Source organism: Bubalus bubalis, chromosome 8 (assembly GCF_019923935.1).
Source record: "Bubalus bubalis isolate 160015118507 breed Murrah chromosome 8, NDDB_SH_1, whole genome shotgun sequence".
In the NCBI taxonomy this organism is placed as follows: domain Eukaryota; kingdom Metazoa; phylum Chordata; class Mammalia; order Artiodactyla; family Bovidae; genus Bubalus; species Bubalus bubalis.
The window spans coordinates 116346809-116374488 of NC_059164.1; the positions used below are offsets into that span (position 1 = coordinate 116346809).

The 27680-nt window shown below is 55.7% G+C and overlaps 1 protein-coding gene across 4 annotated transcripts in view; it reads left to right on the top strand.

Moving 5' to 3' along the window:
• Positions 1-13864, top strand: part of DPP6 (dipeptidyl peptidase like 6) — a 1060979-nt gene extending 1047115 nt beyond the window's left edge. For all 4 annotated transcript variants that reach the window (XM_045166493.1, XM_025292131.3, XM_025292128.3 and 1 more), the window contains exons 21-26: positions 3583-3637; positions 8437-8548; positions 9475-9533; positions 10163-10235; positions 10324-10397; positions 12021-13864. In XM_045166493.1, the coding sequence (XP_045022428.1) occupies positions 3583-3637; positions 8437-8548; positions 9475-9533; positions 10163-10235; positions 10324-10397; positions 12021-12167 (520 nt within the window). In that variant the 3' untranslated portion in view covers positions 12168-13864. The remainder of the gene's footprint in view (positions 1-3582; positions 3638-8436; positions 8549-9474; positions 9534-10162; positions 10236-10323; positions 10398-12020) is intronic.
• The last annotated feature ends 13816 nt before the right edge of the window (positions 13865-27680 follow it).

A 27680-nucleotide genomic window follows, 5' to 3' on the forward strand; every position in this document is an offset into this window, starting at 1 on the left:
AGAGTCGGACACAACTGAGCAACTGAGCACACGTAGCGGCAAGATCATAAAAATATTTGATATCGGAAAACACTGTTTTCCCCAGAAGCTTCCCAAGCACTTTACAGGTGAGGGTCGTGACCGTGACGCGTGGTTCCAGCTTAGGAAGTGACCCTCCAGGTAAAGCCGCTGCAGGGCCGGCTGCCAGAGATCAGAGGCTGCCTGTGGATGTGCACACAGGGCTTCGAGCAAAAGTCCGAGATAGTTTATGAACTGGAGTGGAGCCAAGACCCCAGCAGCAAGGCCCCTTGGGGTGGACACCGTGGTCTCCGCAGACACGGTCCCAGCCCCTGCGGTCTGGACATCCGGCTGTGCAGCAGAACCCCGCTGGGACCGGGTGGGCCCTTTCACCAGACGGTCCTCAAGCCCCGTCAGTGTATCAGGGATTGGGGTCACGAGGAGAGAATTCAGAAACTTGGAGAGGTGTCTTCAGTGGTTCCATTGTGTGGGCGTGGCCACCGTGCTTTGCAGGTCGACCGAGGCTGTGTGTGTGTGTGTGTGTGTGTGTGTGAGACCTGAAGTCTGCCAAGCTGCCTATGGTACCTGCACCATGTTTTAAACAAGCCCAGGTGTTAAGTGTTGCGTCTCCTAGGGCTGGAAACCGGGATCGGGTGTGGGCAGGGCTGCGTTCCCTCTAACGCCTGCCGGGGAGGGTCCTGCCTGCTCTTCCCGCTCCCGTGGAGGCTGGCAATCTTCAGCTTGTAGATCCATCCCTGTGATCCTGTGTCTTCACGGGCTGTGTCCTCCCGAGGTCTCTGTGTCTCTTCTCCTCTTAGAAGGACACCACTCTAGTGTGACCTCATCCTAACTTACTCATTACATCGGCAGTGGGCCCTATTGACAGGTGTGGTCCCACACTGAGCTTTGCGGGGTTAGAAATCCAACATATTTTGCAGAATTCGACCCATAACAAATGCATAAATCAACCACACCAGTTCCCTTGCCCTTCACCCGACCCTCCCACCAGCCCTGCTTCGCAGAGGCAGCCACCCTCGACCCCCTCACCACCTTCATCAAGCGTTTGCTTCCACCTTTCTGAACACGGCTGTCATCCCGTCACGATTGCTCATCACTTGACTTCCGATCGTTACAGGTGAGGAGTAGCTGTTCAGTACCATCATTCTCCCAGGAGTGTAACCATCAGCTGCCTGGTTAGATCAGCCGTCGGAGGTGCAGGATCACTGCATAAATGGTGCTGACTGCAGACCCCGTGGGCTCTCATGCCCTACTTTCTGCCACATCATTTAATTTTTCCTGGACTGTAGCTTTGTCTTTCACTTGGATACCTTCACCATCTCCTGGAGTTCACCCAAACTCATATCCATTGAGTCAGTGATGCCATCCAGCTATCTCATCCTCTGTCGTCCTCTTCTCCTCCTGCCTTCAGTCTTTCCTGGCATCAGGGTCTTTTCCAATGAGTCAGCTCTTCGCATCAGGTGGCCAAAGTATTGGAGCTTCAGCATCTGTCCTTCCAGTGAATGTTCAAGGTTGATTTCCTTTAGGATTGACTGGTTTCAGTCTTCTCCAGCACCACAGTTTGAAAGCATCAGTTCACCACGCCTGCTAATAGTGTTGATTCCCGCATTCTTCTCTCAAGCTGCAGCCCCTTCTCCTGCTCCACCTGGACCAGGTGTCTGCAGGGTCACCCTTGTTGCCCTGTCACACCTTCCCCAGGTCACGTGCTTTGCACGCACCCTGGGTCTCGTGCCAAAGAATGACGGATATATATCCCCCTTTTTATTTACTTTGTCCTTCGTGAATCTAGAAAACATTACAAAATGTCTTTATTCTATTCCCACATTTGAGGTTATTGCTTATCTAATGTAAAATCTGCAGATAGTAATCTCTGTCTTAGAAGGCCCTGGAATCGTCCACCCTCCGGGGTTGCTAGTGAGAAGCATCTGCTGATCTTCCTATTTTAATCCTTGTAGACGGCCTATTGCTCCCTTCGGGGAGAAGGACCTCTTCACTCTTGGCATGCTGAGACGTCCGCCCTTGGTGTGGACTTTTCAGCCCGGAGACTAACGGTTCTTCATCCTTGGAAAGTTCACCATAGAGCGCCACTGACTTCTCCTCTCTGTTGTTTCTTTCTGGAGCTTCTATTGTGCTGGTTTTGGTGCTTCTGAGTTTATTCTCAACATCCCTTTATCTCCTATTTTCCAGCCTTTCTCTTAATGTTTATTGGCAGGCATGACACTTCAAAATCTGTAACCTTCTCTCTTCACCCAAGAGCAAGGTCTTCTTGTCTTGTTGGTTCAGTAGTTCTTCTTTCTAGATGTGTTAGTGACGGTTTTCCTCTGTTTACTGTGTTATCTCTGTTCCCTCTGGATTCCTGAATTTTTATGGGTTTTTTTTTGGGGGGAGGGGTTTTCAATGCAATGTAAATGCTGTACAGATAGTTGTCAGAGTGTGGCAAATTCAAGTTTTGCTTTTTGGAACTCTCTGGGTTTCTTCCTTAATATTTTCAATAAGCATTTGGTTGAATCTGTGCATGTGAAACCCGCGAGTGCAGAGGGCTGACTGTACCAAGGGCACAGAAGCCGCCTGAATTTGTTTCATGGCAAGAAGTCAGAGCAGTTGCTGCTCCTCTGGACCGGCCCGCCCAGCCCCAGGAACTGGGGGTCCGTGGGCTTCCGGCATCACCGTAGAAGCGCGGCTCTAACCATGAAGGGCTGGCCGGGTCCAGGGCTTGGGACCCTTGGAGAGCCGACTGGAGAAGGACCGCACACTCTTGGGGCCCAGGCTCGGGAGTTTGAGTCCCCCAGACTGAGAAGGGCGGTCAGAAGTGATGGGGCAGCTCCAGCCAGCAGACAAGAAAATGACCGCTGGGCGATACCCGGAAAGGGGTGATGGGAAGCAGGGGAGGGAGGCCTCGCAGTGGCGGCAAGGGCACAGAAGCAGCAGATAGACTCCTGGCGGGACTCCTTCTGCTGAACGAGGGTCCAGAAAGCAGGACAATTCCAGCCACTTCGTGGGGGAAATGAGGGGCCCTGAGGGACCACAGTGAGAGGACGAGGCAGGACCCAGGCAGCAACCCCCGGCGCCGAGCTGGGCATGTCCCGACGGAGCCCTGCCGGGAGGCTCAAGGCAGGAAGATGCTGCCCCCAACAGGCCCATGACGGACCCGCCCAGGAGCTGGGGGCAAGGGCGCCCAGGTGGAGGGCCCGGTGCCCCAACTCACAGCCAAGTCACCCCTGCGGACCTCAGAGCTCCGTCCCCGAGCCTGAGGCTTGCGTGGTCCAAGCGAGGGTTGACGATGGTGGAGACGGGCCCACGAGTCTCCAGCATGGCCTGTGCTGCTGTGAGTCCCTGGTTCTCAACCTGCGAGCTCTGCACGCCCGGCCGCCTCACGGTGACGCACGGAAGCCCTGAGTGCTTCACGTAGGCGTCCAGTGCGCTGAGTAAGCGCAGCCAACAGTTAGAGCCTCAGTACTTCCTCTAAGAGGGGGCTTTCATCTTTGAAAAAGGTGGGAAAGCCCGGCTCCAGCCCCCGGGTTGGGTTCCAGGCCACACTGACCCCTCCCTCTCTGCCTGGCCTTGCAGGGTGATGCTGAAGGAGTCGTACATCGACAAGACGCGCGTGGCCGTGTTCGGGAAGGTGAGCTGCCGGCTGGGGTCCACACCCCCCGCCCCCGCCCGCCCCGTCACCCGGCCAAACCCTGATGCGTAGGGTGTGTCCCTGGTCCCGCCACGGGCGAGCGGTTCTTGTTTAAAAAGAGTTTGGATGTTCAGCCTGGTGCGGGGGTAGGGGGTGGGGGGTCTTCATCTGAGCAGCCTCGGGAGCTTCTCACATCATCTGGAAGGGAAGGCAGTAAGAAGCAGATCCCTGGGGCGTGCTCCGTGAGGCTCCTGACTGCTTTCAGGACTAGCCTGCTGGGTTCTCAGGGTGGCGCCCCAGAACACGGGGAGGCGGGGGTCTCTCTTTCTGTGTTGATGAGCAGTACTGGCTTCCCTGACGGCCAGGGAAAGAATCCACCTGCAGCGTGCAGCACTGAATCTGCGTGTGCGCTCAGTCATGTCCGACTCTTTGCCACCCCGTGGACTGTAGCCCACCAGGCCCCTCTGTCCATGGATTCTCCAGCAGGAATACTGGAGTGGGTTGCCATGCCCTCCTCCAGGGGATTTTCTTGACCCAGGGACCAAACCAGGTCTCTTGCGTCTCCTGCGTTAGTAGGCAGATTCTTCACCACTACTGCCCCCTGGGAAGTCCTTATGTGCAGGGGCCATGCTCATTTTGGAAGGGCTTCCCTGGTGGCTCAGACGGTAAAGAGTTTCATCTGCAGTGTGGGAGATCTGGGTTCGATCCCTGAGTCAGGAAGATCCCCTGGAGAAGGAAATGGCACCCCACTCCAGTGTCCTTGCCTGGCAGAGTCCATGGACAGAGGAGCCTGGCGGGCTACAGTCCCTGGGGTCGCAAAGGGTCAGACACACCTGAGTGACGTCACTTTCACTTTTCCTCTTTCATGCTCATTGACTAGGTTCCCTTACATGGAAGGGAGTGGGTGGGGCGACTCACACCCTGAGCTGTCAAACCAGAGACGCTTCCACGGGTGCCCCACATCTGCGGGCCGGAGCCGGGTGTGGGGCCCGTGACTGGGCCTCAGGTCCCCAGAGGACCACCTCCTATCACCGTGGTGCCCTCCCTGCCATGGTTAGGCTGCCTGGACCGTGGGCTCTTGGGTTCACGGCAGGAGCACAGAGGGACAGGAAGAACCGTCCTCCCGCTGAGAGAACAGCCCTGCAGGGGCCTGGGGTGGCCTCACGGCAGGTGGGGGTTTGAACAGGTAACCAGAGGGCAACCTCTTGGGTCATCACCTCTGAGCCCAGCACTGCCCGGGAGCCTCACACATCAGAGACGCAACACCGCCCCGTGGAGGGTCCCAGAATGCGTGCTGTGCGCCCCAGGAGGTGTGGTGGTAAAGGACCCGCCTCAGGGCCAGACCCCAGTCTGGACAGAGTCCTCAGGTCAGTCCGTCCTAGTGGAAGCCCGCTCCCAGCCTGTGAGGCTCCGAGGAGGCTGAATTAACCACAGCAGACCTTGCCGTGATGGCCCTACCAACCGCCCCCACGGAGACGTTCCTGCCCAGCAGACTGGCCTCAGCTCAAGGCCAGGCTCTGGGCTGGGCTCAGCCTCTGTCCAGCCTGGGAATCTCCCCCCAGCATTCCCCCCGCTGCCGGAAGCCTGGCCTGCATCCCCTGGCCCCTCCCCACGGCAGGCACCTGGACCCAGCCCCGGCCCCTGCGCCTTCCTCAGCCACTGTGCCCAGTGGGTCCCTGGCCTAAATAGTGCCTCAGACAGAGGCTCATGGACTCAGTGACTGCGTCTCTTCAGAGGAACAGACTGTTGATCCCTGTAGCTGGTGGGCATGCTCCTCTCTTTCTTCCTTTTTTGTATAATTTTTTTTAATTGGGCTGCATCAGCTCTTAGTTGCAGCGTGCGGGACCTTGTGTCGCGGCCCATGGACTCCAGTTACAGCTGTAGGGCTCGGGAATTGCAGTTTGGGCTTTAGCTGCTCCAGGGCATGTAGGATCTTAGTTACCCACTAAAGGCTGCTGACGGAACCCGTGACCCCTGCATTTGCAAGGCGAATTCGTACCTGCTGGCGCACTAGGGAAGTCCCTTGATTCCCTTCTCGGGCCCACCTATGTGAGTCTGGGCCCTGCCCCGGCTCCATGTCCCCCTTGTCATGAAGCCCAGGAGCTCCCGGAGCCGGGCCGGGCCCGGCGGAGCTGCAGGTATCCGGCCCGGCTGCGTCCTGCAGCCCTGCCTGTGGACTGCAGCTCACCCCCAAGGACAGCGTGGTGCCGGGGCCCAGAACACGCTCGCTGAGATCCTAGAAGGCCCCAAGTCCTCTGGGAAAGATGTGTTCCACACTTTTTTTTTTTCGCAAAAGACTTTGTTTAAAGCAGTTTCAGGTCCACAGCAAACTTGAGCGGTTCCCTCGCAAGCTGCACAGCTCCTCCGCCATCACCATCGCCGCCATTTGGCACCTTTCTTTTTACACTTGGTGAAGCTGCACTGACGGACCGCGATCACCCAGAACCCGCAGTTCACACAGGGCTCACTCCCAGGGCTGCACCATCTGCAGGTTCGGACACACGTACGATGGCATGTGTCCATGACCATAGGGCCGCCCAGGCAGCTTCACTGCCCTCAGGGTCCCTGTGCTCCACCCGCTCACGCCTCTCCCCTTCCCTGATGCCTGCTCCTTGGAAGAGAAGCTGTGATAAAGCTGTACTGTGTACTGCGCTCAGTCCCTCAGTCATGTCCGACGCTTTGCAGCCCCATGGACTGCAGCCCACTGGGCTCCCCTGTCCATGGGATTTCCCAGGCAAGAGTACTGGAGTGTGGTGCCATTGCCTTCTCCAGTGTATTAAAAAGCAGAGACATCACTTTGCCAACAAAAGTCTGTCTAGTCAAAGCTATGGTTTTTCCAGTCGTCATGTACAGATGTGAGAGTTGGACCATAAAGAAGGCTGAGCACAGAAGCATCGATGCTTTTGAACTGTGGTGTTGGAGAAGACTCTTGAGAGTCCCTTGGACTGCAAGGAGATCCAACCAGTCCATCCTAAAGGAAATCAGTTCTGAGTGTTCATTGGAAGGCCTGATGTTGAAACCAGTGCTTTGGCCCCCAGATGGGAAGAGCTGACTCATTGGAAAAGACCCTGACGCTGGGAAAGATTGAGGGCAGGAGGAGAAGGAGGTAGCAGAGGATGAGATGGTTGGATGGCATCACCGACTCAATGGACATGAGTTTGAGCAAGCTTCAGGAGATGGTGAAGGACAGGGAAGCCTGGCGTGCTGCAGTCCATGGGGTCGCAAACAGTCAGACACGACTGACCAACTGGACAGCAGCTTGCTTTCTCCGGCTTGTCATAGCACTGGAATCGTACAGTGTGGGCCCTTGTCAGATTGCCTTCTCTCACTTGGCGATATGCATTCAAGTTTCCTCCATGTCTCTTTTTAGCTTCACAGGTCATTTCTTTCTAGTACCAAACAATCACTGTCTGAATACACTATGCTTTATCCACTCACCTACTGAAGGGCAGTGACGAATAAAACGTCATCCCTGTGCAGGTTTTTGTGGACATCTAAGTTTTCAGCTTCTTAAATACCAAGGAGTGTATGGTCATATGATAAGGGAATGCTCAGTTTTGAAGGAATCCACCACGCTGTCTTCCACAGAGTCTGTAACACTCGGCATCCCCACCAGCAGCAAGTGGGTTCCCAGCAGAGTTCCAGTGCTGCGCGTGCTCACCAGCCTCTGGTGTGGTCAGTAAACGTTTAAAAAAAAAAAAGCTGCCTGTAAGACTTGGCGATTTCATTGACCATGAATATTATTTGCAAGAAACCGAAAAGACTCTTATAGCCCTGTTTTACTGAAGGAGTGTTGTTATAACACACTTAAACTTACATCAAAACCCGTTAATTCTACAGTGAGCTTGGCATAGATGTCACACCACCCTCCCGCGCCAGCACACACCCCTGCACACACATCCACACCCTTGACACCTGCCCCCCTTTGTGTGCCCCCTTCCCTCTGGGCCTTCTGAGAAACAGGAAGACCTCTGGGCCAAGCCGCACCCACGGCAGGCCTGGTGTCATGCTCACTCTCCCCGGGAGGCTCACGCTGTGGTCTTCCATGTCAACCCCAGAACGAGGGCCACACAGGATACGGAGGACTGGCCATGTACAGGACACATGTGGACATCTGTCCTGAGTGGGCCCTGAGCAGAGCGTCGTGGCGGCCCATGCCCGAGCCCTCTGACGTTGACTCCTCGTGGGCCCCTCCTCAGAAGCACAGAAAATGGGGATTTCCCTGGTGGTCCAGTGGCTAAGACTCCACACTCCCAGTGCAGGGGGCCCGGGTTTGATCCGTAGCCAGGGCACTAGATCCCGCAGGTCACAGCTAAGACCTGGTATAGCCAAAAAAAATTCAGAGAAAATAGGTGGACTCTCTGTAGACAGGGAAGGCAGCAAGCAGTGGTACGCTGGAGGCGCCGGACTGAACGGACGTGGCAGTCGTGCACACTCACAAGGGTTCTCTAGCGCACGGTCACACTCCACGTGACCATCAGACTCCGCCTTCATGGCGCGTGAACACGAGGCCCCAGAAGGGTGCTCGCCTCACGGTGCGTTTAGCTTGAGAGGTGTTTGCTTTCCCTCTTTTTACGTCCCTTGGAGATGTTTAAGGTCGACTTTTTTTTATATATAAATTTATTTATTTTAATCGGAGGCTAATTACTTTACAATACTGTATTGGCTTTGCCATACATCGACCTGACATGAATCCGCCACGGGTGTAAGAAAGGGCCCCGCGGCAGCGCTGCTGAGCCCCGCCCCCTGTCTGGCCCCGCCCCTGTCTGGCCCCTCCCCCTGTCTGGCCCCGCCCCCAGGACTACGGCGGGTACCTGAGCACCTACCTCCTCCCGGCCAAGGGCGACGGCCAGGCTCCAGTCTTCAGCTGCGGCTCCGCGCTCTCCCCCATCACGGATTTCAAGCTCTACGGTGAGGGTCCTGAGAAGGCGGGCACACGCCCTCCCCGCGCCGCCCCCCAGGGCCCCGTCTGATACCCCTTGGGGAGGTGTGGGCAGCGGTGACGCCTGGCAGACAGCCTGGGTTGGGAGTGCGGGGTGAGGGGGTGCCAAGCTGCTTATTCTGAAAGGGGTTGACCCACCCACGTCCCTGAACCGTCCTCCCTGACGTGAGACCAGGAGCTGAAACCCGACAAGAGGTCCACCTGCAGCATGGGCATCGTGGGAGCCGAGGGAAGGGGGCTCCCTGCACGCCACCCCCAGTGCCAGCTTGTGCCCTGGGGTCGGCTAGCGGGGCCCGAGCCGTGTCTCTCTCAGCCTGGGGGCTGTTCACAGCCAAGGAGGTCCGCCCCTCCCTGCTCCCCATACCTGCGGCCCCCCTCCACCGTCCGACCCCAGGTGTGGGGGCCAGCCCCCACCCGCCTGGACCTGGCTGTCCGGTCATTGATACGGGCCCGAGGCTCCTGGCGTCCCCACCCTTTGGTCACCCAGCCTCTTTTCCCCGAATGCGAATGGTTCTGTGACATCACCGCTGGTTTAAGTGTGGGAGAGGCCTTCTCTGCGGGCTCTGAGAGCCGGCACTCGGGTCAGGGCCGCAGGGAGGCTCGGCCATCAGCCCCAGCTGCACACAGGGACACAGCAGCAGGGGCTGGGGGCCTGGAGGCTCACGGCTGACGCTTTCATCTTTGGGAAGTGATTCGTGCACATTTCAGCTGAAAACCATACAGGAACTCGCCTAATTCCAGATTTTAATAGCCTAGAATGATCGCCCCCATGGAATACATGCGACATACTCTGTGTTTTCAAATTCAGCAAGGCTCTCTGGGGGCTTTACTCCAGCTATTTCACAGTCCAAGGGGCCGAGGCCGAGGGCTAACTCTCCCCTCTGCTTCCGTCCAGCGTCCGCATTTTCCGAGAGGTACCTGGGCCTCCACGGACTTGACAACCGAGCATATGAGGTATGTCTGGGCATGGCCGCTGCTTGGGACGGTCCCCTGTTAGCCCCCTGCCGGCCCATGTCCCAGCACAGCTCGCTCTGAGAAAGCCCCCGGCCCCACCCCTGAGGATATGGGTGACCGAGCCCTCTCCCAGGTGCATCTGGTTGTCCGTCTGGAGCCGGAGGGCAGAGGAGGAAGCGGGGAAGGTTTGGGTGGGGGAGTCTGTCTTGGGGTCCATAGGCTGGCGTATGCATGGGCTCTGCCCCCAAGGCTGCTTCTTCTCCGGGAGAGAGTGAGCCCTGGATGAGAGGGAGCGGGCAGGACGTGCCTCTGACCCCCCAAGTCCCTGCGCAGCAGCTGAGAGCGGAGGTCACCCAGGCCTCTCCTCACCTGGGGCCCCGGAGGCCGCTGAGGCTTCGGGGCTGAAAGCCACACACGGACATTGTTCTGGCTAGCGTGTCACTTCCGGCGGGATGGCAGCCCCAGGCTTCCTGCAGGGGAGGGGACCCTGTCTCCTGCCCCCCCTTCCCCCCCACCCCTCATCTCCTGCCCCGTCCTCTTCTTGAACGGGCGAGGCCACCAGGGCAGGGAGAGAGCGCCCACTGCACTGCCCGGCCAGGCCTCATGCTGACCCCCCTCCCCGCCTGCAGATGGCCAAGGTGGCACACCGGGTGTCCGCACTGGAAGGGCAGCAGTTCCTGGTCATCCACGCAACCGCGGATGGTGAGCGCCTGACCCTGGGGGCTGCGGGGATCGTCGCCCTGTGCGCTGCCACGGGCTCTGACAGACCCTGTCCTCTTCCTTTCAACAGAAAAAATCCATTTCCAGCACACGGCAGAGCTCATCACACAGCTCATTAAGGGAAAGGCTAATTACAGCTTACAGGTACGGGGCTGGCCCGAGACACCCCCTGCCCCCCAACGGAGGAGGGCCACACACCCAGTCTTGCCACTCTGCAGGGACACGCTGCTGGGCCCGGTCCTGGGAGGCGGTTGGGGACACATCGGGTGGGATGAGCAGGGCTTGAGGGGGCGACGGGGGACAAGATGGTTGGATGGTGTCGCTGACTCGGGGCTGTTCGTTTGCGCAAGCTCTGAAGATAGTGAAGGGCAGGAAAACCTGGAGTGCTGCCATCCATGGGGCTGCAGAGCCGGACGCGACCGAGCGACTGAACAACAGCAACAGATGGCAGCTCGGTTCTCTTCTGGGGCTGCGTTCGGACCCCTTTAGAACACCCCTTACCCCCGCCCCACACCCCCGGGGGAGCGCTTCCCTGCAGGACAGAGTCCTGCGTAGTTCACAAGCCATCTGAGCTCCGCTGAACGCGCTCAGGTCACACTACAAGGCCAACTGCCTCGTGTGCACGTCGCAGCCCCAGCAGGCGCAGCGGCCGAGCTCTGAGCGCCGGCGTGGAGCACGCCGCAGATACAGGCGGGGCCCGGCCCCGGGTGCTGCTGCAGGTACAGAGCGGCTGCCATGCTCAAGCCTGCAACGGCGACAGGGCCAGCTGAGGGCTCCAGGGCCCAGCACCCGGCGAGGGGGACACGTGCCTCCTGCTCTGCACCCTCAGAGCTGTTTGAGATTTAAGGCACAGGCACTAGCTTAAGGACCACCTTCCTAAATACTGAGACCAAGGTGGGCGTCACAAAGGCGCCAAAGACACAGGAGAAGGACGGGGTGCATGTGCAAGAGGCAGGCCGGATTCCTGGCCGGACCGCAGGCTTTGGGGCCAGTGAGACTTGGCTCTCTCTCTCTGCTGGGACCGGGCCCTTCATGGGGAAGCCAGGTGGTGCCCGGGGTGCCTGGGGTCATCACACTTGGGGACGGGATGATCAGCTGCCATCTTTTCAGCCCCGTGGTATCCTAGGGCACCTGCCATGCCAGACACCTGGGATCCATCCCTGGGTCGGGAAGGTCCTCTGGAGAAGGAAATGGCAACCCACTCCAGTATTCTTGTCTGGGGAATCCCATGGACAGAGGAGCCTGGTGGGCTACAGTCCACAGGGTCACAAACCATCAGACACGATTGAACACAACATTTTGTGTCCCAGGCCTTGTTCTGAGCCTTTCACGGAAATTTTATGTCTTTTAATCCTCACCAAGCTTAATGAGTTAGATCTGATGATGATGCTCGTCTACATTGGACACCTCTGGACACTGAGGTCCAGGAAAGCCCCTGTGCTTGGTGAACCGGGAGCTTCCTGCACTCACTGGGGTCGCAGAGACGCGGTTCCCCCCAGTTCTCTGGGAGTCCTGACCCCTGCAGGCCCAGCCACGGCCTCTGTGGTCCCTGAGCCTGGATCCATGTAGCGGATCTGAACAAGCAGAGCCAGATGCGCCCAGTCTACTAAACAGAGTGTCGTCCGATTCCTTCCCTGATACTCTGAGGATGCCCTGTGCCGTCGGAGCTACGAGTCTGGCCGCGCGGGCGGTCGGGGGTCTCCGTGTCTCCCGGGCACCCGGCCGCCATGGGGGCGGCCGTGTGGCTGAGTTCTCTGCCCCTTTCAGATCTACCCGGACGAGAGTCACTACTTCAGCAGCGCCGCCCTCCAGCAGCACCTGTACCGCTCCATCCTGGGCTTCTTTGTGGAGTGCTTCAGGATCCAGGACAAGCTCCCCGCAGTCACAGCGAGAGAGGAGGAGGAGGAGGACTGAGCCCCACGAAGCACCGCCTGGCCCCTCCTGGGACAGGGCACGCTGCCCCGGGCACCCCGCGGCCTGTCCCGCAGAGGTGGGGGCGTCTCCTTCATCGCATGTGTGTCTCGGGTCCGAAGGCATTTCTGCTCCAGAAACAAGCTCCTTGCCGGGTGGAGGTGCGTCGCCGCTCATGAGGGGCTTCCTCGGAGCCTGGAACCACCACCTCCTCCCCGCCACAGCGTGACCGGGGCCTCCCCATGACCCTCCCCAAGGAACAAAGCGGAGCCTGGACGGCAGAGCAGAAGCTGGCCCTGGAACTGGAGCTGGCGAGCGGCAGCGTGGGACCCGGCCTCCCCCAGAGTCCCGTGCCCACCCGGGAGCATCACCCCCTCGTGACGGTCACCGCGCCATGGACCAACCAGAGCACAATTACTTTCTCAGTACCTCTCCCTCGATTGGCCGCTCCTTTCTGTAATGAGGAGATCCCGCGTTTTAAGGGGCTGTACAAAGTGACACTGTAGCTGATGCTAATGGTTAACCTTCTGGAATTTGTTTGTATTTTTCTATGGTTTTTACCTGACACTGTCTCTGGTCACGGGGTTGTTTCGCTGTGCGCTTTTTTTTTTTTTTTTGCTTTGCTTTGTTTTGCTTGGTTTTGTTCAGTCAGTATGTAGGCTTTGCACTTGTTTGGATTAAAAAAAACCAGATCAGAAGTAACGCTTTCTCCTCAAGGTCATCTCTAGACTCTGTGGGGACATTTCAAAAATACTGCAAACGACATCCAGCACTGTTCACTAAAGGGTCGTAAATAAAAACCCACCTCCCACCAAGTGCGTTAGGGTCTGGCTCAGATTCGTACCGTCCGTTTCCACGCGTCCTGAAGCCCATCCTTTTCCTCCTGGGTAGGTCGTCTTTTCAGATGACATTTGGTTAAAGAACATGAAAAGACCAAGCGTTGGCTCCACCTCCAGGCCCGTCACGTGTGCTCGGGTGAGGGAAGCGGGGGCCGCGCCAGCATCGCCCCCGCCCCACCCCCTGCACGCAAGCAGCCTCGGCGACGTTCCAGCCTGGCCTCGTGAGGCGTCCTCTGCTCAGAGGCACAGCCAGCGTCCGCGTGTATCTCACTCCGTTGTATATAGAGACAGGACTGCGGTCAGCCATCGCCGCTGCCCCCACCCTCTGCCAAGCCCTCGTCATGTTTCGCCTGCATGCCCGCAGCCTGGCCAAGCTGCTGTCTCTACGAGTGCCAGTTCGAAATGCACCGAAGATCGTCATCGCCTCTGGAGCCTGTTGACAGCCTGAACGTCAGTCCCGATGTCTCCAGGTCCTGCTCCCGCTGGGGAGCGGGGGGTCCCTGACATCCTTGTCTGCAGAGAAGACAGGTCCGTGTCGCTCTTTGGTGTTCGGGGGTTTGCGTTTCATCTCCACGAGCTTTGAATGTCAGTTGCAGTTGGTCCGGCTGGAAGATCTCCGTCATGGGATTGTTTCAGGTGATACATCAGCGTTTGGGAAAAGGATGAAGGTGCCGCCCGCAGGACCGTTCCGAGTGCCACCTGGCCGTGCTTTTTGTCTTGTCAGGGGGCCTGACCGACTGCACAGCCAACTCAGTCTGAAAGGGGAGGCCGGCTCTGGCCATGAGGTCTGGCAGGAGGGAGTGAAGTGTGGCATGGTAGTGTTTGTTCATCCATGGAATAAAACATTATTTTACCACTCGAGAGCTCTTTTCTTGCTTATCCTCCACCCCCCTTCACCTCCAAAAGCGTGCCGACATTGAAGAAGTCTTCGCGGTCCTCGCTGGGCCCTGACCAGGTCTGATGTGTTCTCAGGGGCCTGCGTGCAGCTCCTAAAACCTGTGTCCACAGCAGCAGTAGCCCTGATGGTAGAAAGGGCGGGACCGGTTAAGTCCATCAAAGTCCCAGATCACCCAGGGACGTGAATTTGAGTTTCGTGTCTTAAGTTTCAAGGGGAAGACACAGAGCCCCTGCCCAGCACTAGCAGTAAAACTGGCTCTCCGTTGAGGCCCCCGCATTGCTCGCTAGAAGGCGTCAGCAAACCCGCATCTGCTAGAAACTCATTCACTTTGTCATTGTTTTTAAGTCAGTAAGTCTGATGTAGCCCAGCCTGGAAGCAGAGAGCTTGATTAACTGAACCGTCCAAACCATCGAGCCCCCGCTGCCCCAGAGAAACCGGCCACCCGTCTGGTCACCCCCGCTGGATGCCAGCACCCCTCCCAACCAAGGGGTGAGACACAGCTGGGCGCATCCCAGCCGGGCGTGCTCACCCTGGTGCCCACGGCCTCTGCCCCCTTCCCAGGAAGGACACCGCCTCCCTGTCGGGTGGGCCTTGATGGTTTTGCACAAGATCGCATGTTCCCCTCTTTTGGAAACACTGGGTGTAGGGTGATAAGACGGGCCCTGAGAGCAGACTCTGACCTTGACCCCCGGGTGGGACCACCCCAGCTCCACTCGAATGCCCTTGACTTCCCCCCAGGGAGGGAGGAGAAGGCCTCAAAGGAGGCCTGGACCCAGCGCCTGCCCTGTGTGTTTGAGGCGGCTTGTGTGACGCACCTGAGTGGCTGCTTATTTCAGGTTTCAATTGGCTTTAAAATGTTGGGGTGCGACCACAGAGCTGTGGTGCTCCGGAGCCCTGCGCAGGGAGCACAGCCCTGACCCTGGGGCGCTTCTCCCCCACGGCATCTCCTGGGGCGAGGCTGCCCCGTTCACAGAGGTGCCATGGAGGTGGGCAGGGGGCCATGTGTGCCCCTGGCCTGGAAGCAAGCCCCTTCCTCTCTTGCCTGACCTGTAGTCCCAGAAAAATGATCTCACGAAGGATCGGTCACCTCCCCCAAACCCATTAGAAACCTCAGGGTCCCAGGAGAGGCTGCAGGGGCCTCTCAGGGAGGCCCTTGGCCCTCCTCCGGCAGCTCTTGGCTGTGCGCTCCTGGGCCAGTCACAGGAGGAAAGAGCAGGAAGCCTGTTAGCGCCCAGTGTGGACGCTGAGGACGTCCAGGCCGTGTGTACAGGCCGAAATCTGTCCCCACTTCCAACGTAGGACCGGCTGGGGAGAGCCTAACACGTTCCCCTCGGCAGTCCCTCGGCAGGGAGCCCCACCTGCAGCCTTGCCCCAGCCCCCGCCACGGCACCCCTAAGCCCCCTCCCACGACAGAGCTGTCCTGCTCCCCGCCTGCCTCTTGCATCCACCGAGCACACGCAAGGGCAGCTGACCCCCGGCTCTGGGAGCCCTGAGGAAGCCGCCTCTGCAGGCTCTGCTGTGGGTGGGTATCAGTCCGCTAGCGACTTGGACAATAGGAGCCGAGTTCTCAGAGCTCTGGAGGCTGGAAGCTGACAGTCAGGGTGCTGCAAGTTAGGTTCCCAGGGAGAACCCTCTTCCTGGTTCACAGATGAATCCTCTGGCTGTGTCTGCACCCAAGAGAGACAGGGAGAGCTCAGGACTTTCCTTGTCTTATAAAGCCCCTAACCCCACCATACTGGAGGAGGAAGTGGCAATCCACTCCAGTTTTCTTGCCTGAAGAATCCCCATGGACAGCGGAGCCTGGCGGGCCACAGTCCATGGGGGTCACAAGAGTCAGACACGACTTAGCAACTAAACCACCACCACCAGTCCCATCGTGGGGCCTCATCTGTACCCAGCCACCTCCCAAAGGTCTGTCTCCAAGAACCATCCTGTTAGCGTTAGAGCTTCAACAGGTGAAGTTGGGGCGGGAGGGAGACACGTACGTTCCATCCAAAGCCAAGGTTCTCATCTTCACCTGGCATCCCTGAGAGAAAGGTTTCAGGAGAGCTGCTGAGCAGAAGCAGGGACCCTGGGGCTGGAGGAGGAACCAGCCTCCAGGACACGGCCTCCCGAGGGGAGCTTCTCAGAGCATCAGGACAGGCGGGCCACCGGGCGCTGGCCCTGAGATACCTGGGCTCCCTTCTGCAAACCACAGGCTCAAAGAAGCCAACCACCGTCTGAATCCTGTCACTCACTACATAGATAGGGGATCAGAAGACCAGAGAAGGCAAGGGAGTTGCCCAAAGTCACACAGCAAGGCAGCTGCAGCCCTAAGGCAGCACATTCATCGTTTCTTTCTTGAGGAGTGATGCCCAGGCCCCCCTCCAGGGTCTAGCACAATTCTCTGGGTGTGTGTGGGGGGCAAGCCCAGCCCCCAGTCCAGAGCCAGGTTTTCTGGAAATGGGTGTCATGGTCTCTGTTCCGAGCAAACGACCGATCCATGGATGCCTCCAGTCCCCTTCTGTTCAGCCCTCTTTCCTGGGATCTCAGTGGATCAGCCTAGGAAGCAGTAGACGCTGTATCTGTGTCCCAGGCCAGGGTCTGAAGCCCCTGAGGGTTTGGAAGCAGAGCACCCTGAGTGGGTCACACGTCAGCCTCCACCGTGTTCCTTACCAGGACCTCCTGTCCTAAAAACAACTCATGAAAATGGTTACCATGGTGCCTGGCCAGGGAGGGCGGTTTCAGTCAGCATGCTTCCCCTGACAGAGGTGTTGGGGCGTGGGCCCCCTCCCGGCTTCTGGGGGTCCCTTCCTTGGGGTGGAAGACGTCTGACCTTCAGACGGCCTTGCCTAGCCTGCCCGTGTCCACGTTTCCCTGTTCCATGAGGATACCTCTCCCATGGTCAGGAGCCACCCTGCCGGCCATATCTACACTTGTTCATCTGTGATGGTGGAGCAAAGACCCCTGGAGAAGGTCCCATCCATTCAAAGGCCCTGCGGGTAAATTACTATGGGGTGGGGGCTGGGGGCAGTGACGCAACTGAGCCCCTAATGCAGGGTTTCCTGCCAAGGACAGCTTGGGTGTGGAGGAAGAAGGGGTGACCAGGACCCGAGGTGGCGGCAGGCCTGGGGGTCCGTGAGCCGGGCTGTCCTCCCACCTCGACCCCTGCAGGGAGAGGCCACTCCAGCAGACAGGCTGCCCCTGGAGGGATCTGTGCGCTTCTGGGAAGGGGCAGCCACAGCTCCCTGGACCCTGCAGGGCTCCCCACTTCCTCCGGACTCCCGTCTGGATTCTCCCAATGTGCACCTCGGTGGAGCCGGGAGCCATCCATAGCCCTGCCGGCAGCTCACGGCTCAGGGAAAGGCTGTGGGCCCCGCAGCCACACCCACACGGGAAGGCCCGCAGGAGCAGGACTGAGGGGCCTGACCCCCCACCCCAGGCACGTGCTCCTGGGCCTGCCAGGGCTTCCCACGGGCAACTGAAGGCCTTTCAATTCTAGAAAATCCCCAAAGCAGCTTACTGACCCTCGGGAGGTATAGCCCTCCTGCCCGCCCCAGTCTTGCCTATAGATGCCTTCCCACCAGGGCTTCGGGCTTCCTGAGTGCGGGCCGCCCGCCCACCCTCCTTCCTGGCCCCGGCCGGAAACCTCTGTCTGCTCCAGGTTCTGTTCGGCCTCACTGGACGTCAGGCATGGCCTGGGAACCCGGGTCCCACGGCAGTTGGGCCTGAGGGAGCCATCTTTGCCCCTGGCATCGTGGTTTCTACCAGAATACCCCGCCAGGCGCAGGGGGAGATTTCCTAGGCAGACACCCGGGAGAGGGTCGGGCGGGCTTGCTGCCCCGTAGGGACACCCCATCCCATCTCCCAGGATGGAGTGGACAGAGGCCCTTCTGACGGTCAGCGAGAGGCGGGGTATAAACCCACCCAGCAAGGATGGGCTGGCCCCCGACCAGCGTCCGGTCCCCTGGCCTCCCCAAGAGGCCGTGAGGGCAGACAGGCGGGGTGCAGCCTGCTGGCCGCAGGCTCCACACTCAGAGGGCCGCCCTCCACCTGCCTGCCGGCTGCTGTGTGTCCTGGGCAGGTGTCCTGGCCTCTCTGGGCCCCCGCCCCACCTCAGGAAGCAGAGGCCAGCTCAGAGGGGACGAGGACGTGGGTGGCATGTGATTCAGGATGCCTGGGAGCCTCGTCTCACCCAAAGAGCTGGAAGGATTTCTGACAGTTTGCATTCTGAGTTTCTTAAAACTGCAACCTGAAGAACCTCTAGGAAACAGGTTTCTGGGCAGGAGGTGGGCGGGCTCTAGACCGTGGGGGAGTGCTGGGTGGGCTGAGGGTCCCCCAGGGCACGGGTCCAAGAAGTGGGGCAGTGGGGGGCGGTACTCCGCGGGGGACCACGGGCCAGGGTCACAGTGGGGCTGCCCCAGGCCTTGCAGACACCGGGCCGGGGGAGCGGCGGGCGGAGCCTGCGCCCTGGGGGAGGGCCCCCCACCAGGCCTGAGTCAAGAGCTGCAGCCAGCAAAGGGAGCCCCCCACCCAGGGAACACCCACTCACCGCCCCCACCTGCTGGGGAGCTGACGCTGTGGCCTGAAGCCCACAGAGGCCGGGGCGGGAGAGGCCTCACTCGGGGACCCCTGGCGTGCCCCGGTTGTCTGGTCGGGTCCCTGTCACAGGCTTGCTGGGGCGAGGAAGCAGCCAAGGACGCAGGAGAACTCGAAACCCCAACAGGGCAGCGTCACCCTCTGCCCCGGGGCAGCTGTGCCTGCAGTCCGTGTCCAGACGGGCCGGGGAGCGCCCAGGGTCCCGGAGAACCCTGGGGACCAGCGGCTGGCCCGGGCCTCGTGTGCGGGGGATGCCCAGGCCCCCCAAGGCCGCAGCACGGCCGCCCCCGGGACGCTGTGGCTCAGGCACTGGACTCTGAAGCCCCTTCCCCTGCCTGCACCCCTCAGGGCGGTGGGGACCCGTGCATCCTGCAGGCAGCTTGGCGCCTCCACAGGAATGTGCTTGCCTTTGTGTGGCTGTTTCCTAGGAACTGGGGGGTCAGCTGTGCCCAGTTGGTGCTGAGCTGGTTGTGGCCAGATGGGACCAGGGCCCTTCCAGCTGGGCCTGCACGAGTGCCCGGGGCCTTTGGCACGTGGGGCGGCCTGAGGCCCTGTGAGCCCGTGTGAAAGGACCAGTCCACACCTTTTCCCAATCACCTTTCCCCGTGCTCCCCACATGCGGTTTCCTAATTCCTCATCCTGTAAATGCCCCAGCCCCAGGCCTTCTGGGAGGCAGACTTGATTTGTTCCTGTCTCCTGCTCGGCCGCCTTGTGAGCAAGCTCTGGGGCCTCTGCATTCGGCTGAGCAGCCGCCAGGAGGAACGGGTTGGGGACCGGCTGCACAGCCTCCCCTGGGACCCGGCACTCAGGACCACTGACTCCCGCTGTCTCCACAGGCTTGCCATTTTGGAGACACCAGGTAAGGTCGGCTTCAGGCAGAACTGCCCCATTTGGGCTTCTCGGTGAGTGCCACCTGCATTCCCAGGCCTTGGGGGCGTCCGGGGGGGGCCCTGCAGCCCTTCCTGAGGGCTGTGTCCTCCCCCAGGCCTCACCGCTGCTCCGAGCTGGTCCTTGGCACGCCTGGTTCCTGCTGTGTGTCTGGTTCTTCTTTGTGGACAGGCCGTGTTCTTACAGGAGCTTCTTCTCAGGGAATCTGACCAGGGCCGTGAACTGAGCAGTGGACTGTTGTTGTTTGGTCAATTAAGTCATGTCGGGCTCTTTGTGACCCGTGGACTGTAGCCCGCCAGGCTCCTCTGTCCATGGGATTCTCCAGGCAAGAGTACTGGAGTGGGTTCCAGTTCGTTCTCCAGGGGATCTTCCCCACACAGGGACGGGACCCGCATCTCCCGCGTCTCCTGGATTAGCAGGCGGACTCTTTGCCACTGTGCCACCTGGGACGCCTGAGCGGTTGACGGGCGTGTGCTGAGACCCGCTGCTGTAACCGTCTTCAGCGGGAAATTATGATGGTTGTCATCGCTACCACCTGGTACCGTTAGACGCTAAAACGAAGGAGACCCAAGCCTCCGCTTACGGGCAGTAGTATTTATCCTTCTTAGAATAATGTCCTTTTCCGAAGAAAGTTATCTATAGAGGATAGTTTGTTGTTTAGCTGCTGAGTTGAGTCTGATTCCTTCAAACCCCATGGACTGTAGCCCATCAGGCTCCTCTATCCATGGGATTTCCCAGGCAGGAGTACTGGAGTGAGTCGCTTTGTTCTTTTTCTTCAAGATGGTTTTAGCAGTTCTGGGTCTTTATGTTTCTACATAGGTCTTAGGATTATCTAGCTGTGAAAAATGTCATGCGCAATTTGCTACAGACCGCATCCAATCTGTAGGTTGCTTTGAGTGGTATGGCCATTTTAACATTCGTTCTTTCAATCCAAGAGCACGGGATATCTTCCCACTTTCTTTCAGCCATCTTCAGTTTCCTTTATTAACATTTTTTAGTCCTTTTATTGTTTTAAACCTTTTATTTTATATTGGGATATAGCTGATTAATTCTCAGTGTGTAATTCTTTCACTTCCTTGATCAGGTTTATTCCTAAGTACTTTATTTTGGGTGGGGGATGCAATTTTAAAAGGGAGTTTGTTTTTTCTTAAACATTCCCTTTTTGATATTTCATTTTTAATGTAAGAAATGCAACCAATTTCTGTATGTTAATCTTGTATCCTGCTGCCTTACTGAGCTCGTTTCTCCATTCTAGGAGTTTTTCTGTGGAGTCTGCGGGGTTTTCTATATATCGGTATAGTATCCTGTCCTCTGCATATCATGACAGTTTCACCGCTTCCCTCCAATTTAAATACCCTTATTTCTTGTCTTTTTATTGTGGCTAGGACTTGCAATACTATGTCGAATAGAAGTGGTGAGTTCTATCTTTGTTACAGATTTTAGGGGGAAGACTTTCAGCTTTTCACTGTTGAGTATTATACTATCTGTGGTTTTGCCATAAATAGTTTTTATTATGTTGAGATACAGTCCCTCTATATCGTAAGTTTTTTTAAAATCATGAATGGATGCTGAATTTTTGCAGAGGCGTTTTTTGAATCGACTGAGAGGATCATGTGATCTTGGGTTTTGTCTTTGCTTTTGTTGCTGTGGTGTACGACATTAATTTTGCATATGTTGAGCCATCCTCGCAGTGCTGGGATTTATCTGACTTGGTCATTGTGTATGATCCTTTTTATGTCTTGTTGGATTTGGCTTGCTAATTTGTTGAGAATTTTTGCATCTATATTTGTCAAAGATGAATCAAACAACAACGTATTCATCAAAGATATTGGCCTACAGTTTTCTTTGCAGTGTCTGATTTTGCTATCAGGGTGACGGTGGCTTCATAGAGTGTCTTTAGGAGTGTTCCCTCCACTTCAGTCTTTTGGAAGAGTTTGAGTAGAATCGGTGTAAGTTCTTTGCTTGTTTGGTAGAATTCCCATGTGAAGTCATCAGGTCCTGGACTTTGGTTTGTTGTAGGGAGTCTTTTGTTTTTTAATTTGCAGATTCTATTTCACTTCTGGGCTTCCCAGGTGGTTCAGTGGTAAAGAATCCGCCTGCCAATGCAAGAGAGACAAGACATGTGTATGATCCCTGGGTCAGGAAGATGCCCTGGAGTAGGAAATGGTACCCCACTCCAGTATTCTTGCCTGGGACATCCCATGAACAGAAGAGAGGAGCCTGGTGGGCTACAGTCCATGGGGTTGCAGAGTCATAGACACGACTGAGCGACTGAGCACACACATGCACTTCAATTGTCAGATCATTTCAGTCGCTCAGTCATGGCCTACTCTTTGAGACCACATGGACTGCAGCACATCAGGCTTCCTTGTCCATCACCAGCTCCCAGAGCTTGCTCAAACTCATGTCCATCAAGTTGGTGACGCCATCCAACCATCTCATCCTCTGTCATTCCCTTCTCCTCCTTTTATCTTTCTCAGCATCAGGGTCTTTTCCAATGAGTCAGTTCTTCACATCAGGTGGCCAAATTACTGGAGTTTCAGCTTCAGCATCAGTCCTTCCAATGAACATTCAGGACTGATCTTTAGGATGGACTGGTTGGATCTCCTTGCTGTCCAAGGGACTCTCAAGAGTCTTCTCCAACACCCCAGTTCAAAAGCATCAATACTTTGGTGCTCAGCTTTCTTTATAGTCCAACTCTCACATCCATACATGACTACTGGGAAAACTAGAGCTTTGACTAGATGGACCTTTGTTGGCAAAGTAACATCTCTGCTTTTTAATATGCTGTCTAGGTTGGTCATAACTTTTCTTCCAAGGAGCAAGTGTCTTTTAATTTCATGGCTGCAGTCACCATCTGCAGTGATTTTGGAGCCTAAAAAAATAAAGTTTCTCAGTTTCCATTGTTTCCCCATCTATTTGCCATGAAGTGATGGGGCTAGCTGCCATGATCTTAGTTTTCTGAATGTTGAGTTTTAAGACACCTTTTTCACTCTCCTCTTTCACTTTCATCAAGAGGCTTTTGAGTTCCTCTTCACTTTCTGCCATAAGGGTGGTGTCATCTGCATATCTGAGGTTACTGATATTTCTCCCGGCAATCTTGATTCCAGCTTGTGCTTCCTCCAGCCCAGCGTTTCTCATGATGTCCTCTGCACAGAAGGTAAATAAGCAGGGTGACAATACACAGCCTTGTTGTGCTCCTTTCCAATTTGGAACCAGTCCATTTTTACATGTTCAGGTCTAACTATTGTTTCTTGACATGCATACAGATTTCTCAGGAGGCAGGTTAGGTGGTCTGGTATTCCCATCTCTTTAAGAATTTCCCACAGTTTGTTGTGATCCACAGTCAAAGTCAAAAGTCAAAAAGCTTTAGTGTAGTCAATGAAGAAGCAGAAGCAGATGTTTTTCTGGAACTCTCTCGCTTTTTCTATGATCCCAGTGGATGTTGGCAATTTGATCACTGGTTCCTCTGCCTTTTCTAAATCCAGATTGAACATCTGGAAGTTGTTCACATACTGTTGAAGCCTGGCTTGGAGAATTTTGAGCATTCCTTTGCTAGTGTGTGAGATGAGTGCAACTGTGTGGTAGTTTGAACATTCTTTGGCATTGCCTGCCTTTGGGATTGGAATGAAAACTGACCTTTTCTGGTCTTGTGGCCACTGCTGAGTTTTCCAAATTTGCTGGCATATTGCGTGCAGCACTTTCACAGTATCATCTTTTAGGATTTGAAATAGCTCAGCTGGAATTCCATCACCTCCACTACCTTTGTAGTGATGCTTCCTAAGGTCCACTTGACTGCATATTCCAGGATGCTCTAGGTGAGTGATCACACCATCATGATTATCTGGGTCATGAAGATCTTTTTTGTACAGTTCTTCTGTGTATTTTTGCTCCCTCTTCTTAATACCTTCTGCTTCTGTTAGGTCCATACCATTTCTGTCCTTTATTGAGCACATATTTGCATGAAATGTTCCCTTGGTATCTCTAATTTTCTTGAAGAGATCTCTAGTCTTTCCTATTCTATTATTTTCCTCTGTTTCTTTGCATTGATCGCTAAGGAAGGCTTTCTTACCTCTCTTTGCTTTTCTTTGGAACTCTGCATTCAGAGGGGTCTATCTTTCCTTTTCTCCTTTGCCTTTTGCTTCTCTTTTCTCAGCTATTTGTAAGGCGTCCTCAGACAACCATTTCACCTTTTTACATTCCTTTTCCTTGGGGATCACTTTGGTCACTGCCTCCTGCACAATGTCACGAACCTCCATCCATAGTTCATCAGGCACTCTGTCTATCAGATCTCGTCCCTTGAATCTATTTGTCACTTCCACTGTATAATCGTTAGGGATTTGATTTAGGTCATACCTGAATGGTCTAGTTCTTCTCCCCTACTTTCTCCAACTGAAGTGGGAATTTGGAATAGGAGCTCATGAAATGAGCCACAGTTGTTCTTGCTGACTGTATAGAGCTTCTCCATCTTCGGCTGCCAAGAATATAATCAATCTGATCTTGATACTGACCATCTGGTGATGTCCACGTGTAGAGTTATCTCTTGTGTTGTTGGAAGAGGGTGTTTGCTATGACCAGTGCATTCTTTTGGCAAAACTGTTAGCCTTTGCCCTGCTTCATTTTGTACTCCAAGGTCAACCTGTTACTCCAGATATCTTGACTTCCTACTTTTGCATTCCAGTCCCCTGTGATGAAAAGGACATCTTTTTTGGGTGTTAGTTCTAGAAGGTCTTGTAGGTTCTCATAGAACCGTTCAACTTCAGCTTCTTCAGCATTAGTGGTCGCTTGGACTACTGTGATATTGAATGGTTTGCTTTGGAAACAGATCATTCTATCATTTTTGAGACTACAACATTTCAGACTCTTTTGTTGACTATGATGGCTACTCCATTTCTTCTAAGGAATTCTTGCCCACAGCAGTAGATATAATGGTCATCTGAATTAAATTTCACCCATTCCCGTCCATTTTAGTTCATTGATTCCTAAGATGTCAATGTTCACTCTTGCCATCTTCGTGCTTGACCACTTCTAATTTTCCTCGAGCCATGGACCTGACATTCCAGGATCCCAGGCACGGCTGTTCTCCACAGCATATGACCTCACTGTCACCACCAGACACATCGTTAATGGAGCATCATTTCCACTTTGGCCCAGTCGCTTCATTTTTCTGGATTTATTCATAATTGCCCTCTGCTCGTCCCCAGTGGCGTATTGGACACCTTCTGACCTGGGGGGCTCATCTTGTGGCATCACATCTGAGAAATTTCCTCTCCTTCCATGCTAAATGACAGTCCTCCTGGGTAGAGTATCCTAGGCGGCACGGTTTTCCCTTTCAGGCCTCTGAACTTACCTGGCCATGCCCTCCTAACCTGCAGTGTTTCTGGAGGAGTCCGCTGGCAGCCTTGTGGGGGTTCTTTTGTAATGAATCCTTCAGGCACCTGAATGCTTCCTTTAGACCCCTTTCACTTCTGACATTTCCATGACCCTCTGTCTTGGTGTGGGTCTGCTTGGGACCCCAGCGTCTGTGGGGTGCAGGCAGGCGGCCCTTGGTGCTGCGTTCACAGCCACCAGTGCAGATCCTCTGGAAGCAGCAGTTGTGCACCCAGGCCTGGAGTGGGAGCTGCGGAGCAGCTCAGGCCTGGCCCGGCCCCCAGGTGCACCCACAAACCCACGGCTGCCTGGGCTGGACCTGCCCCAGCCAGGGAGCCGCCGCTGTCCACTCGTGTGCCCTGCAGGCGCCGTGAGGACAGAGCCAGAGACCGGCCCATGGCTCGGCCACGGCTCCGCAGGCGAGGGCCCCGCTGGTGTCCCTCGAGTGCTCCTGGGGCTTGTGGTGGGGGGCTGCGCTGGGGAGTGTGGAGGCTGCTGGGGGCCCACTCTGCCCTTCACACGCTCCTTCACATCGGTGCTTTGCTTCCACAATGGCTGGGGCATCTTCCATGCCACCCCAGTTGCAGCGGCGCCACACTGCACCCCTCAGGCTGCTCACGCAGCCAACCGTGGTCCTGGCCCAGGCCCGTCCTGCATGAACCAGCTGGCACGCTCTCCGCTGGAGGCCGGCTGCGTGCAGGCAGCACAGAGCCTCTCTGCCGGGCTCTCTGCCCTGCCTGCTACGTGCTCCTCTGAGTCTCTGACCCCCTCTCTGCCCCGGCTGGTCCCCCCCTTGGGTGAGGGCCTTTCTGGGGGCCGGAACCTGTCCCCCTATCAGAGCTTCCTCCCAGGGCGCAGGCCTGGTTCTTCTTCCCTCCCCCCCCACCACCGCCTTTCATCCCCCTGGGTTACCTGGAGATCTTTCCTGTGCTCCTCGGTGCCTGAGCTTTCCCGCCAGGAGGTAATGGGAGAACTGTTCCGTATGTAGATGTATTTGTGGCAGGTGAGGTCCACGTCCTTCTGTTCTGCCATCTGGATTCAAAGTCATGTACTCGTCTACGCAGAGGTTTGAGATAACCCTGGAGGCTTGTTCGGATACCGAGTGGGCCGTCTTCAGTCGTATCTGTGTTTCTCCCACCCATTTGCAAAGTGAGACGGTGCAGACCAACCACACCAGCTCACCACGCACTGGACATATGCCTGGTGTGAGAGGAGGGCTCAACTGTCAATCTTACCGTTAACTAACTTTAAAAAAACCTTCACTTAGAGTAACTTGGGTATGCAAATCTACTTTTAGAACTGTAAGTGGTCTGAGATCTGAAGTATTTTTAAAAATTTTAAAAATATTACTTATAAATGAAGTAACACTTCAGATATATTAAACTGTAGAAACTAAAATCTGAAAGGTTTTTTACTGTGGCCACTAGAAACTTTAGAATTACATATGTGATCTACATTATACTTCTGCTAAATCTTGAGTCAGACCAAACAACAGGACTGAGAGACTTCCTTTCTTATGAGAAATAACTTTATAACCCAATCAACCGAATAAGTTGATTTATCTTTTTCTTAAATCTTCATATGTAATTTCCTCTGAGCCTCCAAGTCAGCGCTCAGCAGCTGTGCGGGCCAGTTGGCTGTAGACAGCTCCTGGAGTGTTTAAGGAGTATTTCTTGGCAGCTTTTGAAAAAACACTCATTGAAAGGTTAATCAAATCAGTCAGACTTGCATGTTGCTTAAACAAACCCCGTCTTCACTGAAGACTGAACAGATGCACAGACTCTACCCAGAGGCTTTTATGCCATGGTCACGTTCACTTTCCTTCAAGGGTGTAAGAAGCAGGCCCATACTCTGAATACAGAGCAATCAACATTTGTGCCAACTCATGGAACTCCTGCCGTACTTCCAGAACCTTACAGATTCTCCATTCTTTCACATCAACATTCGTTCCACCTGCGGCTCATGAGAAGAGTCAGTTCTACAGTAAGTTTGTTTGCTTAGGTACAAAAGTAGGAACCACAATGGACACACACTGTGAGATACTCTGTTACAGATGCAAGTGCCAACGGGGTGTGTTTCAAAGAGCTTGATATATTACTGTTTCCAGTAGACCATCGGCGTGTCACGCACAAGTGCTGAGAGACTTAACGGTACCCGCACGGCAAGAGACGGGTCACAGTGAAGTCGCCACAGGTCAGGTCGCAGGTGTGGAGCCTCACTTCACTGTGACGCCGCGTGGTGAAGCGCAGGACTGACCCCACGTGGCTCCACGGCAGAGCCGGGAGGATGTCCCACGTCCTCAGCAACGCCCGAGCCTTGCAGCAGGGCTGACCACTCCTGTGACGTGGAAGTCCCGATGTGCTGAACGCACGTGCTCCCCTCCACTGTGGGAATTAAACAGTAGGGACTGCACGACAGGAGGACAGACTGGAGCCAATTCCAGCTCGTCCTGGGAAGACACCTCAGCAACTGCCGTGGAGGCAAGCACAGCATCTGAGGAGCACGCGGATGGGCGGTGACACGGGCAGGGCCGAGCCTCTGGCAGCACTGGACCGGAGCATACGGATACCTGTAGTATATTCAGCAGGCTCGAACGTCAGTAGTCGCTGGTAAGACGATGGTCTCCACTCGCCTTTTTCTACCTCCAGCCCGACAGGAAGTGTATTAGAACCGTATCTGGAACAGAAGCAGGAGGGATGTGGGCTCCTGTGGTGGTAATGAGTCTGGCCGGTGGATGCCTGTGCTGTCGAAACTGCTAATGCTGTGAACACACCTCTGCTCAGGAGTTCGTGTCTCACCTTGACAGAAAATTACTTCCACGAGAGAAAATCCTACCAGAAAATACTTTGCCTTGAAATTACTTAAAATGTGATCCACCTTCATGCAAACCCTATAAACTATACCAAAAAAATGTGTCATAAGAAAGGATCACTCAATTCTAAG